This window comes from Ornithodoros turicata, chromosome 6 (assembly GCF_037126465.1).
Source record: "Ornithodoros turicata isolate Travis chromosome 6, ASM3712646v1, whole genome shotgun sequence".
NCBI lineage: Eukaryota > Metazoa > Arthropoda > Arachnida > Ixodida > Argasidae > Ornithodoros > Ornithodoros turicata.
In genome coordinates, this window is record NC_088206.1 from 16,114,627 (window position 1) to 16,132,296 (window position 17,670).

At 45.0% G+C, this 17,670-nt stretch overlaps 1 protein-coding gene across 2 annotated transcripts in view; it reads left to right on the plus strand.

The window, feature by feature from the left end:
• Positions 1-17,670, plus strand: part of LOC135399259 (uncharacterized) — a 125,661-nt gene continuing 107,991 nt past the window's right edge. Inside the window, exons 1-2 of one of the 2 annotated variants that reach the window (XM_064631088.1) lie at positions 1-251; positions 6,053-6,219. In XM_064631088.1, coding sequence (XP_064487158.1) covers positions 6,082-6,219 — 138 coding nt within the window. In that variant the 5' untranslated portion in view covers positions 1-251; positions 6,053-6,081. Of the gene's footprint in view, positions 252-6,052; positions 6,220-12,537; positions 13,360-17,670 lie in introns of those variants that run through there. The other variant, XM_064631089.1, reaches the window with a different exon arrangement.

The following is a 17,670-nucleotide window of genomic DNA, read 5'->3' on the forward strand; positions in this document are numbered from 1 at the left end:
GCGGGGACAGTTTCCGTCGTTGCGCACCTGGCACTTGCGACAGATGGGACTACGGCGGCGGTTCTTTGTGTCCGCGGAAACAGCGTTGTCGAAGCCGTCGGACATATACGTTGTGTTTGAGCTCGTGAACGCCGGCGCGCTCCAGGATTTCTAGAAGAAGGCAGAAACTACACAACGTGTGATGTGTGATATGTGAGGTGTGGCACCTGCAAATGTGATCGTCGGCCTTCCTCGGATTATCAAGTCGTAAGGTAGGTCTTCCGTGTTTTTTTGATTCCGTGTTATAAAGTTTAGTTTTCTTTGACGGATATGGCTACAGAATACGACAAGTGAAAAAGAAAACAGCTGGTGGAACCGAAATACTGGAAGGGTGTTCTTCAAAAAGTAAATATATTTAGGTTCTTCCTGAGCAGATGATATGTGGGTGAAGCTAGCATTGAATGCAGGTAGGGGTGATGGTTTCCTCATCTATAGGTCATTCGGGTAAATTAATGAATTTTCGTACCGCAAGCTAGCTAACCCTTCATCCCATTAAGATTGCATCAATAACGGAAAAGCTTGCTCTGCATGATAGATATATTGTTCCACTGCTTTTGTTTCTTTATTCCTTCGATCCCGCCGTTTCTGAATATGTCTTCCACGCTTGTTCGTCCCTTATCCACTTATCTATCTTTTCTATCTACAAGCCATTTGGCTACTTTTCTCTTCGGTATTTATCCCTGATAACAACACAAACATTTTGATTACATTTAGCTGTGACAATAGCGAGCGTGACTTACGGCAAGCAGTTTTGTCACCACCACCAGCGACCTGAGCTTTTCTGTTCCTGGCAAAACGAAAAATAAATAAAAGGTGACGTTTCGCGTGGCGAATTTCGGAGTTCAAACCAGGTAGTTCAATTTCCTGCCACAAAAAATTTGATCAAAATGGTCGTAAGCTGTGGCAAAAGTTCGTTGAAGATAAATACCATTCGCCTCATAGTTCCCAAACGAGTAGATTTAATTTCTTTTCATATAATTTTTAACACGCTATAGGTAGCTATATTATATAGCAAGTTAAAACACAATCGACAGAAAGTTTCCTCTGCAATCGTAACGAGGCGTTTTCCTGCTGGCAAAATGGGTTGCACTATGCGTCCACCCTATCAAAGCGTTGAAGTGGTCTGCTTGATATAAGTCCGTGATGAAACGGGCGCAGCGACTGCGGAAGAAGGACACCGCACACAAGCGCTCGCTGGCAGCTATACAGAAAATGTATTGCAAACAGCAGTTCATATTACCACTAACGCATGAAGTGCAATACAGGTATGTCGCGTTTGCATCTGTCGAGCCTACCCCTCACGTTATTCACTCAAATATGAATGAATCGGAATGAATCGTGAATCGGAGAGATCGGAAGAGATCGGAGCAAATGTGTACCGGTGCGCAAAAGCGTATGGAATGTGGGCGGGGAACTTTGTGTTGATCACTCTCCAACATATGGGCCTTCAAGGCCGGGCACGTGAGAACTATGTGTTTCAGCGTATTATTGTCAGGTTGGACCTCTCCCAGGTGCCTCCCGACCCCGCCCGGAGAAACGTTAAACCACAAGTGTTTACGTGTTATACTGTCTACAACGTACGGAAAGTACAGCTTGGGACAAAAGTTTACGGAACACGGGGTTGTCACATTTCTCCATTTGAGCGACACCCTAGCAGAAACCAGAGGTGGACGCACTCATTGAGAGATGGACAAAATAGCCGGACACCCGTTTCTTATTTGATATCTTCTTGATATGTAGCAGGGGGCCGCTCCCATGAAGAAATACGCCAATGCCGTGTTCCGTAAACTTTTGTCCCAAGCTGTACTAGTAGAGGGGCAAGCGAACGGTCCAAGTATAGCTGCCTTCATATATTTTTGAAATTTACTGTGAAATACTGCTCACAGCTTACCGTGGCTGTAAGTCGATCAGAATGCTTCGGCGATGTGTTTCTCTTGCAGCCGACGCACCTGTTAAAACCGCGAAACAAAACTCGCACCTTATTGCATAATATTGTGTTACTTCTGTAAACAGAGGGTGATGGTGTATACCCTTCGTCATTATTTCATTCCCCGCATCACCACCAGCAATGGGGGAGAGTATCGCCCCCGGCGATTAAACTCCCCATTCATCATCTCGTAATAAAGTTGTTGTTGTTGTTGTACACTTCATCCTCTATCCTCCATCCGTCTTCTTTCTTTCTTTCTTTCTTTTTTGTGTGTGCTATAATGGTGACGACGCCCGCTCCTGTGTGGCCAACAACGGCGAGCCGATCCTGCCATCCCCCCCCCCCTTTTCAAAGGGTGATAGTTGTCAGTGTGCAGCAGAGTAAGGTGTTAGTTGTTGTCAGCAGGTGTAAGAAAATTTACAGTACAAAAATGAGGCGTATCAAGCAATATCACATCGTGAAAACAAACATGACCTTGTCTCCGCTAGTTGTCTTTACCTGAAAGCAACGCTGCCTATCGTCCCGCTATATTGCATGTCTCGAAGTCGGTACGCGTCTACAGATGCGTCAACTTGATGGGTGCGCCTTCACCAATTAGAATCCTTCTTGGTCCAACGGCGAACTGGACGTGGTAATCACTACTGATGACCCAGAGCACACCAACGTTAACGCCCTTGACCGCGGCAGTCGATATGATGGAATTGATTCTATGTCAAAGGTGACGTGACCAGAGATCACAAAACATATACCTCATTCCCATCAAGCCACACCGGAGAACAATACTACCAAGGATGGCCTTTAACTTTTCCTTTCGTCGCTATCTTCTTCCTTTTGATCTTACCTAATCTGAGGGGGGTTGGGAGGATTACTCTTACGTCTTCTAGCTAGTGAATGTGGCTGCTTGTATGCCTGGAGGGACGAGGTTGAATGGCACGTGACCTGTTGCGGTAACAATGAACCGGTCGGAAACAAAAGAATGCTGTGTGAAGAAGATATACTTCGCCTTGACAAGCGTGGGAGAATCCGAAGTGGTAGGAATGCAGCCAGCTGCGGTGTCTTCCTGTGGTGATCGATGGTAGCGCATATCATGGGAAAACGAAGCTGTCTGCGTTTTTCGGTGCCCGACCTGCAAGTGCTGGGCAGGAGATAAAACGAGAATCGTTACAACGCTCAACAGTTTGTTTTCCACAGCTCGGTAGATGAACGAGACCGCATAACTGCAGTAGTGCGCCCTCCCCTCCGTTTTCGTTTCCCCCTTCACGCACACAGGGGGGGGGGGGGGGTTCTGTTACGACCCTGTTATTTGTTGCGAGCTCGGTTATGTGGCTGTGTTACACCGTGCACCAAGAATGAATCTCTTCTCGGATAGCTATTGCTAACAAAAAATCGCTAGGAAGGCAGAGAGCTCAACGTGAACGAAATATTGATGGACGTATTGGTTCCAAATATATTTTTCTAGTGCCTGAGTAGTGACATTAGCATTCTCGTTTTCAGGCATATATATATATCGTAGGTGACCATAAAAGTCATCAAACCTCGAAACGTGTTTTTTTTTTTTTTTTCATCTCCTGAGTCTCAAAACCAAAATCTGAAAATCTAGCCTCATTATTTATTTATTTCGACATACTATTGCTTCCTAAGAGGACCGTTACATGGTGCGAGCAAATACACATGCATATACACATCATACACAATGATCAATACAGATCAGTAGCACATGAGCATAAAAAAAAAAAAAAAACATTAAGCACAGATCAGCTAATAATGAGATGAAGCTACTACAACATCATATTAATTAATAAATTGGGAGTGGATTTACACGTCATATAACAGGTTAATTACTTGGGGGCAGTTGTGAACGTATCGACATTTTGGGCGTTACTAATATCGGAGCTAAGGCTGTTCCACTCCAACACCGTTCTAGGGAAGGAGGAGTATTTGAAGGTTTGATGATTAAAAGAAAAAGGATTAAAGGACAAGGGATGATTACTTCGCAGCTGTCTTGTATGGCGCGGTGTGAGGTATACCGTCCTTGTCAATCTTAAATTAGTTCTGTACTAACCGATAGAAAAATCTGAATTAGGATGAATTATGAACTAGAAACCACCGAAATTTACCATTTTTCGCACAAATTTGACAATTCCAGGCGGCACGATACAATTTTAAAAAGCTACGATGAGTACGCCTGCGAAGGGGAATATATGTTTAACGCAAAGTAACAAAAAAGAGAAGGGAAAGGTTAGCCACGGGCCACGGTGTAGGCTTGCTATTTCCATTTGCGCTACACCTGCGAGCAGATATAGGTTTAAAGGAGTTTCTAATAGAGGAATCCAGGCATAATTTTCCTATATAGACTGAATGTTACACAGACTGAGAGCCGTCAACTCCAACACCATGACGCCCAATCTCGTACATTAGTGCTATCTTTCAATTTTCGCGCGATCTGGACAATCTTGCGTTGCATTTGTTCCTGCTGTCTAGGCTGTTTATGTGTGTACTGGAGTATAGCCTGTCCCGACTTTCTCGGGGCCCACATCTCCATATATTTCTTTTTTCAATTAGTCAATCTATCAATCAAGTTGGCGCGTTCCAAATGTCACGTGGCAGAACGTGAAGGCCGTTTTGGTAGGTCGGGACTTCATATAAACGTTTCGATCGGCCTTCGCGCGGGAGCCCGCGTGCGGCATATATCGCGTTATTCGTCATACCGCGTATTATCACGAACGAGCGACATTCCCCAGAACACTCCAACGGAAGATGGAAAAACATCATATACTGCCTCTTCGTGTACTGCTCAGCCGCCAGATATTGCGTATAGCAGACGACAGGAAAAGATGTTGCCGTCTGCTAAGTGTCGTCTGCTTCTGGTGAAACGCCCCATCTCATCGTCAGCATCCATCGTTCTTGTTGTTGCTGCTTCTGCCCCGTGAGCAGTCCTTTTTTTTTTTTGCTTTTTCTTCTTCTATAATATTCCGTGCGATTGTCGCTCGTGTAAGCACACGGATAACATAACATATTCTTGAAGCAACGTCCCTTATTGACCACTTCGGGAAGCAATATCTGCAGTAATCGCATATACCTGACATTCATACGCATCATCTTTAAAGTTACCGCCGCCAGAAGGAAGCAAACTTGCGCCGTTCTGCATACACGGTATGTTTACGCTGACCTTGCGCAACGTGTTATCTTGACCGTCCGTGGCACCCCTCTCTGATCAGCACTTCCTTCTTATTCTTCTCGCTTCGGGGTCTTTTTAAATTTTTGAGAGCGTCCTTGCAATGAAACCGGTCAGGGATTGACCTCTTCATATCGCATGGCAAAGAGTTGGCTTACTTGAACGTGACGGTTCCCGTGACTCCTCGGCTTTGTGTACATATTGCCTATGTAGTTCCGTGCGTGCATTGGAGAGTTACTTAACGAAACAAAGGCACTTCATCCCCACTTCATCCTCAGAATATAATTGTTGTTGTTGGTTCCGAACTTCTCAAAGTAAATGAGAAGGACAATTATTTTCATTCATATGAACCTGCATTCAAAGTTTTACAGGAAAGAGGCTTATAGACGGGAAGAAAATGGGCACAGCGAACATTCAGCTCATCATTACGTAATCTCATGCTAACCATGTTGCTTTGCATGGGGTAGTCATCCACACGTCATGTCGCAAGTTTCCTTGATTGATTGATTGATTGAGATATAAAAATATGGAGATGTGAGACCCGACAAAGTCGGATCAGGCTACTCTAGAAGTTGTGAATAGAAAACTTCCTTACTCATCGCCACGACATGTACCTGTTTTTGTTATTCTTCAAAGAGTTAAGTAGAACCATAAATTGTATATACCGAAAGTAAGAAATTTTTGTTCTTATTCCTTTTGTTTGTTTGTATTTTGTTTTTTACTATCATACTTTCATCATCAACATTTTCTTTTGTGGTCTGATGCCGTCCGCAGATCATTGGATCACTCTGTACTTGATTTCTTAACACATTTCCAGTAGAGTAGTGTACAGCGTCTTATTCTTTGTAGCATTCGCCATGAAAAGGGCTGTCTCTGTTGTGTTTAACATATAATCTCTATGTGGTTTGCAGTTGCCTGTACCAAAAGAAAAAAAAAAAACATGTCTTCAGGCGGAGTGCTTCAGCAGATGGCCCCCTCCGTGGCTCCCGGACCTGCCATGTCCAAACACCTGTTTGGAGTGTACCAGAGCATGGTTGGGAAGCCTGGATCCGAGTACAGCTTCTACACACCACCGTCGGTAAGAGTGTATACAGCTCCTATGCCTACCTACCAGAGCGGTTAGAGGTGATGTGCCATACATTCCGACAGATTATAGCCTTATCAGATATCCTCGCTGACCCTAGGCTTTAAACCTAACGTCTACTACCGAGTGTGGTCCTGAATCGAACCTGTTGTCTTTTACCGTGAAATGTCGTCTTTGGTCGATTCCTTCTTAACTATACAGCGATAAACTCGGCTAATTCAACTATTTGTATAAAGCTGTACTGTAAAGCTGTACTGTAAAGCTGTAAAATACTCGGATTTTTCTAATACTGAAGTGAGTAATTCTATCATTGGATTCGAATTCTGAATCAAACCAATGTCGTTTCGAAACCGAATATATACTATTGGAATATATCTTCGTAGAGTCTCAAGAGCCTCAGGCGAAGGCCCGTATGCATATCACGTACACATGCTACATTCTATCATTGGATTCGAATTCTGAATCAAACCAATGTCGTTTCGAAACCGAATATATACTATTGGAATATATCTTCGTAGAGTCTCAAGAGCCTCAGGCGAAGGCCCGTATGCATATCACGTACACATGCTACATATCCGTATTATGCCGTATATGGTTTCGGTTCGGTTGCGTAAGTATTCGCTTCGGTTTTTAAAGTTCGGGTTTAATTATTATATTTCGGCATCAACTTTGAATTAACAAGGTTACATATTACATTCCGTCGTTTTCGTACTAACCAAATCTGGATCTCGTCGAGAGGATGCTGGAAATGAACAGCGGTAACACTACCACGCAACGCCGCTCAGACAGGGAGCGATCTCGCGCGGCTATATACTGATTCGATTTCATTGACGCTGTGCACCTTTCCTCTCTGTTCCAAAATCCCTGGATTATACTTCGGGTTCCACGTTTTCGGCATTTATTCCTGGGAAGACTCGGCGGCTGTTTTTCGGCATTTATATGTATTGTCAAATTCGGCTATTTTCGGCATTTTAAAACGTTTGCACCAAATAGATGCCTAAAAACTGGCAGTTATAATGACTCATGGAAGCAGCAGATTTTCTCGACGAACATTTCGGAATGTGCCGAATTTCGCAGAAAATATTCGGCGGGTGCTTTTCGGCATTTATATGTTTTGTCAAATTCTAACATTTTCGGCATTTTAAAACGTTTGCACCGAATAGATGCCTAAACTGGCAGCTATAATGACTCATGAAAGCAGTAAATTTTCTCGCCGAACATTTCGGAATGTGCCGAATTTCCGGGAAAATATTCGGCGGGTGTTTTTCGGCATTTTTCGGCAAATACAGAAAATACCCTAATTATACCCTAACCCTAATTATACTGTTTCTGTGCGCTAACAAAAAGTGCATTAAGAGTAACAGCTGCCGTGTCAGAGGCGTAAGTAACTGTCGTACGCGATGTAGGTGTCGCTGCCCGCGTTGGCCGCGCTCTAACCTCGTCCCCAGTGGGCGCCCCGTTGAACGACCTTTGCTCGTTTGCCCTCGTTTCTCCCCTCTTGTCCTTCTCCCTTTTCTTTTGTTTTCTCCTCATTATACATGCCCGCCTGTTGAACTCGTTGGCAGTCAATGGTTTTCTCGCATCTGTGGCTTTATCTTTTTCCCGTTCAGTTTTGTTGATGAAAAAGTGTGAGCGTTGGTGTGACCGCCTACCGTTCGGTTGGCCACACTGACGTGGGTGACTTCATGGGTGGCCAGACGGTGACCTTGCGGCTACTACTATAAAAGAGTGCCCCTGCCATTGAACGTAACACTTCGCAAAAAACACAAAAAGAAAGAATGAAATACATGCCGTGCACTTGACTTCTATAGTCGATGTCATGTGTTGTGCTCCTACTTACGGGTAGATGTCGTGCCGACGCCTTTTTTTTTTCCTTTGTTGTTTATTTTGAGTTTCTTTCTGTTTTGGAATAGCAAGCCGGCATTAGCCTTGCTGACATTTCCTTTTTTTTTTTTTTTTTTCATTGTATTAAACATATCCCGCTCCCCCTCGGGGAGTGATGTGAACGTTTAGAACTTAGTCTGATTCTGAAGTACATATTCGGTTTCAGAGAAAATTTCATTATTTTCTGTTTATATATATATATATATGTACATTTCGCATTCCTTTTTGTTTTTGTTGTTTCTTCACAGTATCTTGTAAACAGCGACGGAACACAAAACTAGATATTAATAATGACAAATTCACTATTATAGCCCACGGTCTGTTTGATAACTCCTCCTGAGTTGTATGAATTGCTGCTTCAGAGTTGTATCAGTTATACACGAGGTGCTGGTGGTGGTACAGCTGAAAGATCTCGCCGTTGTGGGCCTCACAGAGGTGGGCAACGTCACGGCTAACGATCTGAAGGAACGTGCGTCCTTGGCCGACTGTGCCGACTGTGCCGACATATGTCCGAGAGCCGTCTGAGGAAAACCCAGCAAAAACCCAGACAGCAGAACCGGCACTGGGATTCGAACCCGGGTACCTCGATCCCAGTCTCGACGTGAGTTATACACACGAGCGTCCGATTATCGGTATTCACCGTGGAAACCCCGTGAGGCGCGAGCCCTCAGCTACTGAGGGAAGGAAACTGCTGAACTGCTTCCAATTCAAGAAAAAAGAAAGATTAAAATGGCGCAAGGGCTGTAAAGACACATGAAGTACGACGCCAATAAGCCCTGACTAAACGTTTTATCCGCAGTCACTTCCTTGTACATCGAGACAAAAAAAGATGCAGTGTGACCAAAGATTAAAATGAACAAAGTGGAGGACGAAAATCCACCCTTCCGCTTACGAGGACGTGGGCGCAAACCAAACGTGCATTTCTGAAACGTGTTTATGTAAGGCTAACAACACGTTCCGGTTTAAAGAGCGCTTGTATAGACGCGTATGCATGGTTGAGTTTGCGAGTATTTGCAAACGTCGCCCCTACACGTGACTCTGAATAATGCGATTGTTGTTCTGAGTAAATGAACGCTGACATTCAGACGTGCGAATCTTCTAGAAGGTTTATAACGGAAGCAGAAAACTAAGTAGAATGGAGTTGGTTATGTTGCAACAAACACACACTAAGAGATGAAGATGCGGCAGAGATTTCTGAGCCCTTTTCAATGCTAAAATTTGTGAAGTGTCGATTCTCCGGAATATTAGGACAAGAATGCTGTAATAAAGTTTTTTTTCTTCTTCTTCTTTTTTTTTTTTTTTTTGAACTCGCTTATTGGCATCCATGCTAGAAGACTACGTAGGTTAAATATTGCTCCTCATTACATAAGCTGACATTGTCCCATAGACGTGTCGGAAAAGATACACGTGAATTTTCCTTAGAAAATCCACCCGAAGGTTTGATTCACAATGTATACATTTTTTTTTTAAGTCAGTGGAAGAAGATTAATCTTCCGAGGCTATTTCTTGCACCTATATACTGTTTACCTATTAATAATGATGTGATAATTAATCAGTGCGGCCGCTCTGTGGATTAATTTTACTAGCCTCGAGGTTCCGTAAAGTGCGCTGAAACCTTACCGCCTCATCATGCCACCATATTTAAAGTTCCCTCAAGAGGACAAAGTACCTAAGCAACTTGTACTTTGCCACCAAGTTGCGCTCAGCCACGTTCGAACTCGTGAGATCAGTACCCAAGACAGGGTACCAACTGATCCACCGTGGTCGTTACTATTTATATCGTTTTCGTGCACTATACAAATGTCTGCGTTTCATAATTACAACTGCCTTTAAACACCGTCTCTGCTCCACCTCGTCTTCCTTCTGCCCCATTTGTGGAGTACACGGCGATCTCTGCCACGTCATCCTGGCTTGTGGGCGCTGTCACCACGAGCGTATGCAACGGATTGACAATTGGCCGTTATTCAACCTCGCAAAGACTCTTGGACCGTGGTCGAACGCTGCCCACCAGATGCAAGACCTTCGTCTTCTTGCGGTGTACTTCCGCTCCACCGGTCTGGTGACGGATCTCTGAAAGTGCTCCCCCGTCATCATCATCATCATCATCATCCCTTCATGCGATAATCCCCTCATTTCCAATCAATAGGGCAATGTACCGCCTCAGCGGCGGTGAATCGCCCACCTCATCATCATCCAATGTATGTGTGTGTGTGCGTGTATTCATAATACAGCGCATGCCATCATTTACCTCCTCGCAGCTCTTTGAGAGAAAGGGGGAAAGAAAATGACGCGGCTCATCTCATTTGTTTCGCGTACGCTTCTCTCAACCGAAACTGTGCATTATGTAGCACCATAAATTATACTCCAACATACATAAGCAGTCCTGTTTGTTGATCGTGACGTTTCGTTTGCCTTTGTCCTACTTCACTCTATGTGAACACTGTGAGCTCATCCAGTGCGTATACATAGATATATCTTCTCCGAAAAGAGAGCCCTAAATTACGCCTCTTCTGCAGTGAGTAAGACTTTTAAAAGCGCTCCGTGTTGGTTGTACAGCGACTGCTCCGATTTTGAGGCCAGCCGTTGAGGTTATACGTAGCGGTGCCGAAGAGTAAGGCCCTGTCGAAAAAATAGGATACGAGCGTTGAGAAAGCACGATTGAGGAGCGCTATACAATACAGGGAAAACATTTCTTTTTATATATATATACCTTAGCGGTTTGGTGTTGTGGATGATTTATTGCAGAAGGAAGGTGTATTCTTTTCTTTTTCTCCTAGATTTTCACGCTTGTGTGTCTTGCCTTCTGTTGCCGTTGTAATGAATGAGCTGTACTGGGTCGGATTGGGCAGGCGGATCAGGAGTGGTGCTTGAGGGGGGGGGGGGGGGTAGTCCTCGTGCCCCTCAATATCTGTCGTCACCAAGTGCTTCAGCTGCCCTACACCGCTTCAGAAAAATCCGGGATCGTTCCCCTATTTATAAGAAAACTAAGAAAAGAGACTCTGTTTGCCATTCCCACATATGGACCTCGCATGTGTTTGAGGCACAAGTGAGATCTACAAAACTGACATATCGAGACAGTAATATGTCACATATATGCACGCTGTATTTTTCGTAATGGAGGTTTATAGCTATATTTCACCGTTGCGTTCTTGTGCGAGGATATATCATTGCGAACAAAAGATGTAAAAAAAAAAGCTATCGACAAAAGTGCCTCTAAGGTGTTTTCCTACACGGTTCATTGAACCATTGTGTGAAGTGTGTACGTTTTGTATGCATGTATGTATGTCAGAAAAGTGAGCACAAAGTTCCGAGCGTTGCACAGCTTGTAACCTGATACGTATTGAAATATGGGCTTGACTGTGAAACTGTTCGACCGATGACTGTTCGAAACTTTTCCACAAATTCACACCGAGCTAACATGAAATATGGACGTACTCGGCATTATTGAGCAAATCGCCCGAGCTGCAGTGTTCGACTCCTTTTGTATTCGGCTAGATCAGACTACACCCAACGCATCGGAGCAACAATACTTGCACCACACAACCCACATTACGAATCAGCCGGAGTGACAATGCCACTGCATTTTCCGCCATTCTCTCGTCTAGCACCTTTTGTTGACTGGCCAGACGTGGAAAACATCAAAGACGCGGTAGGCCGACAGCAAAAGGGGTAATGGCCTTTTCTGGAGGAACCTGTCTCTCGCTCCAATTTAAGATCCGACTGTCGCAGTTTCGAGATTTCTGTCAAGAGGGAACGTCCTTGTGCTCTCACGTAACGGGATCGTCGAGGATGCGTTTAAAGAGGAAAAAGAAAGCACTGTCACATTTCTGAATCCCCTGCTTCCTCCTAGACAGGTTCTTGACGGGAAGAAAAGAAAGCTGAAAGAAAGTGTGTCCAAGCACGCGACATTTTTATGTAGAACGAGGACCGAGAAGTACTTTCAAGCGTGCTGCTTTTGTACACCGTGGAGTTAATTTCATCACTTTCGCATGCGATGAAAAAGTGCATTCCCGGCATTTTGCCCAGAGTAGCATCGCATCCGCGTTCGCTTTAAAAAAAAGAGTGGAGAGAAAAGCGGAACTTCTATTCATCCCGCTCGTAATGCAAAAAGAGCATATCTGATCGCGGCGGAACGCGTTTCCTGCGGGTTTCCACGGCCTGTTGAATATTCGGCAGTTTGTGAGCTAGTGGACCCATCCAAAAAGTGCACACGAACTCGCACAACCTGTTCGTCGTCTGCCTTTATTTTCTGCCGCCCGCTCGGGAGAGCGTCGGCCTCCTGTCGGAGCACTATCGGGCAATGACGTAACGCGCTTAGATCCTTCTCATTGGTCAACGCGCTTCCAGAGGCGCCTTCCTCCAGGTGGTGTTTCGTCTGCTGCTCGTCCAGGTGCGTCGGTCGCCGCTCGAGTTCTGGGGACGCCGAAGGAATTGCATTTTATTGTTCGTTGACTCGACTGTGTGTGCGGTGTAAAGTTGGGTTAAATCGAGCAGCAACAATAAGGAATTGTGGCTGTGCATGTGTTTCGGCGCGTCAGTGTGCGGACGCAACTTTCTTCTAGCGGGAAATCAACGCAGATGGTTTCTTGCCGGCTAATTAATAACGGAAGCGACCTCGAACGATCGGGGCACACCCAGCGGCGATTTCGTGAGTTACGCTGCATTATCCTGTGATCGATTCTGGTGGAGTGGTGGTTCTTTCAAACTTTCTCGCAACGTATTCGTATTGTTCCGAGTGTCTACAGCGAGATATGTTCATTAGACCACGTGAAGTCGCACTGAGCACCTGTGGATTAAGTGTAAACCTTGTTTGAGAGCTTGCTACTCGATCGTCGTCTGCGACCTGTCAGTGCTCCCGATGGTAGCTCTAGCAAGGTAGCTGGCATACCTTATGTGAACGTGTCTGTGTGAATATGGGTTGCACCGTGGCAGGAAGGTAGGACTTCGATACAAGCCCTCCCTGGGATGGGGAGGCAGATTTGAAAGGCTTCCTTCCCCGACCGCTTATTTCTTTATTATTATTATTCGTCTCCTTTGTGCGTCGCTAAGAAAGCAGTCGAACATGTGGGATTTCGTCCCCCGGTCGTCGGTGCTCTGTTTTGTGTCGCCCGCAGTGTGTGGCTCCGTCGCAAGTGCGTTCGCTGCAAGATGAGTTGTGCACCAGTTGAGCTCGGAACGAACTCCCGTTTCGGATAACACGTACAAGGATTCTGCAACTCACAGCCGTACCACACTCTGCCAATGAAAATGGTAAGTTTGTTGATACTTGTCGACGCCTGACAACTGAAACGCGAGAGGCGCGAAAGAGCGTTCCTTCACTTCTGCTGACATGTGCCGCCATTTTGTTGTGTTTTATTGTTCGGGACGGTTCGATGGCCACCGCGGTCAACGTGGAAGTCATTGTAGCGCCTTGCGGAAGCTCTGCGTAACTATTGGAACTCACAGAATTCATGAAGGTGTCAACAGCAGCAGTCTGTGCAAGGAGAGTCATGCAGCGTTCGGCGACGTAAGATGGGTCTCGAGTGACAGTTCCATCCTACCGCACTTCTGACGTTTCTTCTAACATATACGTTCGAAACACCGGCACCATCTTGATCATGAAACCACAAAAACTAGGTTAGAAACAAACCCAGCGATTGGGATTAGCTCTATCTGCGTGACCCCTAAAACGTGCCATTCCAACTGGTTCGATGGCTAACGATTATCCAACCGCCAGTGTCGTGTGCCAAGTCGGAAGATTTGATCAGCATTCCTTCTTTGCTGATGTGCTGGAATGGTTATGTCAACATCTCGGTTACACAGATGTGCCCTATTAACGGCACTTGCGCAGTGTGTTTCTCGTGGTATAATGTGCTCCTGCCTGTCTGCGAGACAGGTTCGGCTCCATGGAGTTTTGGTTCGAGGCCTGCGTTAGCGATTTATGAGCGAAAGCCGTCCGAAGATACGGGTGTCAATATCGGGACACAGCAGGACACCAGAACTGTCAGCCGTGACGGGGAACAGGCTCTACGGTTGCGTCCTACTTCTTTTTTTTTTTCTTCTTTTCTTTCAGTTGTTTTGTTTGCTGTGCAACATTTGTAGTTCGCAGAGTGAAGCTGTGCGCTGCCCTAATGGTTCACGCAAGGACGAACCAGCCGTAGATGGCTTTCCCTTATTTTTCTGTCAAGAAGGGATGTGGTATTTTTCGCGCCATGTACCACGTGACCAGCGCCAGTTGACAAAATGAAGACCGACAAGACACACGTTAATAGCTAACGGGATAATAACCATGTTGATGATGAATGAGTATAAACAGCGAAAAGAAACGGGTGTTGCAGTAATGCTGTTGCCGTGCATTGTCTTCTTTCGCGGCAACTCGTTTGAACCGTGCTTGTGGTGAGCGGCGGAGATTGTTAACCTCTTGTCTAGCTGCAATTATAAAGACATCTAAGCCATTTACAACCGGTTGCCACTAATGAAGCTACCCCCCAAGCTGATGATTTTCAAAAAAGAAGACACGACATTGGCGCAACAATGCCATGTTGTCCCGTCTAGCTTCTCCCAGAGCATCGTCCGGGCAGAAATATGAACTAGACGATGGAGAGAGAGAGGGGGGGGGGCAACCCTTTCTTAGGCTATTGTTATATACTTGGTCAGTGTTAATAATAGACTCCAATAGTACTGAATAGGGGCACGAAGATGGAGGCATTTTTGTTCGGGTGTTCGTTGGTCTACTACTTGGTCGGTGCGGCGCGAAAGAAGTTACAAAAAGTGTGGCCGTGCCGAGTTGTTTGAAAAAAAAAGAAAAAACTGCGGGCGGCTGTTTTCCTCAGGCTTCTCGTCTCGCAGTTTGCTTTGAGATGTTTTCTCCCTTCGTTATGGTGGTGTTTCAAGCCGGTTTTTAAGTTCCTTTTGTTCTTTTTGTTTGTTTGTGCGTTTTGTCTGTTCGGCAGTTGTGTGAAGGCGTGTCGGTCGGCGGAGGGTTGAGGGAACGCATGGCTGCTTCGACCTGTGTGCCGATGGAGTGGCTGACTGGTCGGCGGAAAGGCCAACGCTCGGCCAGCTTCTGTTTCCTGCCCGATTTTCGTAGCGCAAGGACCGAGGCGTTATGCGTTTCGGCACAGATGATCGAGTTTGGCAAACATGAGAAACGCCTGTCGGGGAATGGCGGTCGTCTTACGGGTCACGTGTCAAGTGAAACGGCGTATGTTTCCCACCAGAGCAGCACGCGCTGAGGAGGTCACATTTGTAACGGTTCACATCATCCACTTTGCATGAAGTATATTAAGCCCTTTCCTTTTCGCGTGGAACTATTTTTTTTTTCTCATATGTTTGCGTGCTCTAAAAAAGGGGTGGAGGGGGCTCTCTCTCTCTCTCTCTCTCTCTAGAAGGAACAAGACAGACAACCACAAAGCACAATGGACTATGGAAAGGACCAACCCCGTCTTGCCACGCTTAGCTCCCTCACCGTTGAAAAGATCGTGCGATTTTTGGCGTAAAATTTACTTTTGGTGAAAATGTACTTAAAATTACGAGAATTAATTAATTACATTGGTTTAATTTATTTACCCCAACAGGAAACCGTACCAACACAACAAAATGTTCCGTTAATATTTTTTTACGTGTCAGCCATATGTCAGCATCCTAAACGTAAGACGAAAATTTTATGTCAAGAAAGGGAAAACGAAAAATATACAAATAAAACAAGAGGGGTGCCGAATTTGTCGGTCCTCATCTCCCGTAACACGTTGTAAAGTACCTATGGCGATCTCTGTTTTCGATCTGTACTTGAGCACGTCGGTACATTACCGGAAATCAGCAGAAATGTAGCATGCAAATGCTGAAGTGATACAATTTTACTCGGAGTTCGCTATTGACAGACCACCAGGCCGACCTCTGAAGTGACACGAGCTTAATACAACAACTAGAGTTTCCAAAATTTGTCGCAAATTTAAGTTCACGCAGTTCCGGGCAATTCTGGTTACCCGCCGAGGTAGAAGACGACACGTAACACGCGCGCTATGCCACGGCCAGATATCGTAATCATCTGTTCTTTTTTTTTTTTTTTTTGATTCCGTGTTGTCGCCGCGAAGCAACGGTGGCTATGAGCGCGGTACAGATGTGGACAGATGGAGAGAGGACAGCAGGAAGGAGTGGGGAGCAGGGGGCTTAGTATGCGTCCTTGGCCGACTTCAGGGGGAACTGTGCCGACATTTGTCTGGAAAGTCTGCCGGAAAACCCGGGGAAAACCTCAGACAGCACAGCCGATGGTAGGATGCGAACCCACTACCTCCCAGTCTTCAGCTACTACGACTACTACTAACGCCGCTGGTGTAATCATCGATGTGCTCATCTTGTTCCTCAAACCTTTCTTCCCCTGGTAATCGTAGCTATACAGTCCTGTAATTCAGGGTTTTGTAAATACCCGAGTAAGAGTACGTGAGTGCTCTTTGTGTGTCTCGAGGAAAATATTAGATACATTTTCACCGCACGTTCTTTCTATCCATAGCTAGTTGCATGTATCCTCTTTCTGAGTATTTTTTAGATACCTATGAAGGAAAAAAAAAAAAAAAAAAACCTAGGATCACCGACAATCTACATCAACAGATGGCACTACCTGTGGCACGCAATTATCCGCACGGCCTAATTGTCCTATACCCCGTGGGACGTGCAGCATGCCGCCACACAAATGTAGGATGATTCACCTCACGTGTAACTTTGCTCCCCATTATTATTATTATGTGTGTAGTATTTCATTGTTTACTTTAATGTTCATTTGTTTATTTAGTCATTCTTTCGTTGATAAAAATATTGTCGTCATTCGTCACTGCCGGAGACGCGTGTGCAATATTTATAGAAATTTTAATTATTCATACGCGTGGTAAGAAGTTTAATACACCAGGTGGCCCGGTAATATGTTTTCATTTAATTAATTTCTTCCTGAAGATACTGCAAAGTAACTGCAAAAGTATTTACTTTTTCGGAAGCAACTGCATGTGTGTATTGTTCTTCTTGGGGCACCTGTAGTTGTAACTTGGATACTTTTGAACCCATTTATCTGTAACTGTGCCTCGAATACTGTTTAAAAGTAGGTCTAACCACCGCGGTGTAATTACATTTTAGAGTCGTAGCCATCGTTGTTTACGACCGGACCGTGACACGTGGCCGAGGTAGAGGAACCAATAAAATCGAAAGTGTAGTAGGTGTACGCGCCTCTACAAAAACGACGAGGTAAAAATACTTCATCGTTTCTGTCGATACGGAAGCAAACGTTGTGGAGATTTATTTAAATATCTTTTTTGAACTTCGATCAACACTGCTTATTCTTGAACGTGGTTCCCGGGCGATCTAAACAAACTTTCTAAACAACAACTATAACTTTTGCGCCATTAATGCATGATATCACCGCAATAAGCCCATATTTTTGAAACGCGTGCTCGATAAAAGTTTGATGCGTGCCTAAGGAGCCAGAGTGAAATGGAGTGTAATTTCATAATTTTCGTCTCAATGACGCACATGTTTTTTTAAATTTTTTTTAGAAAATCAAAATTAAAAATTGCGGGCAACACTGCGTCGAAGTAG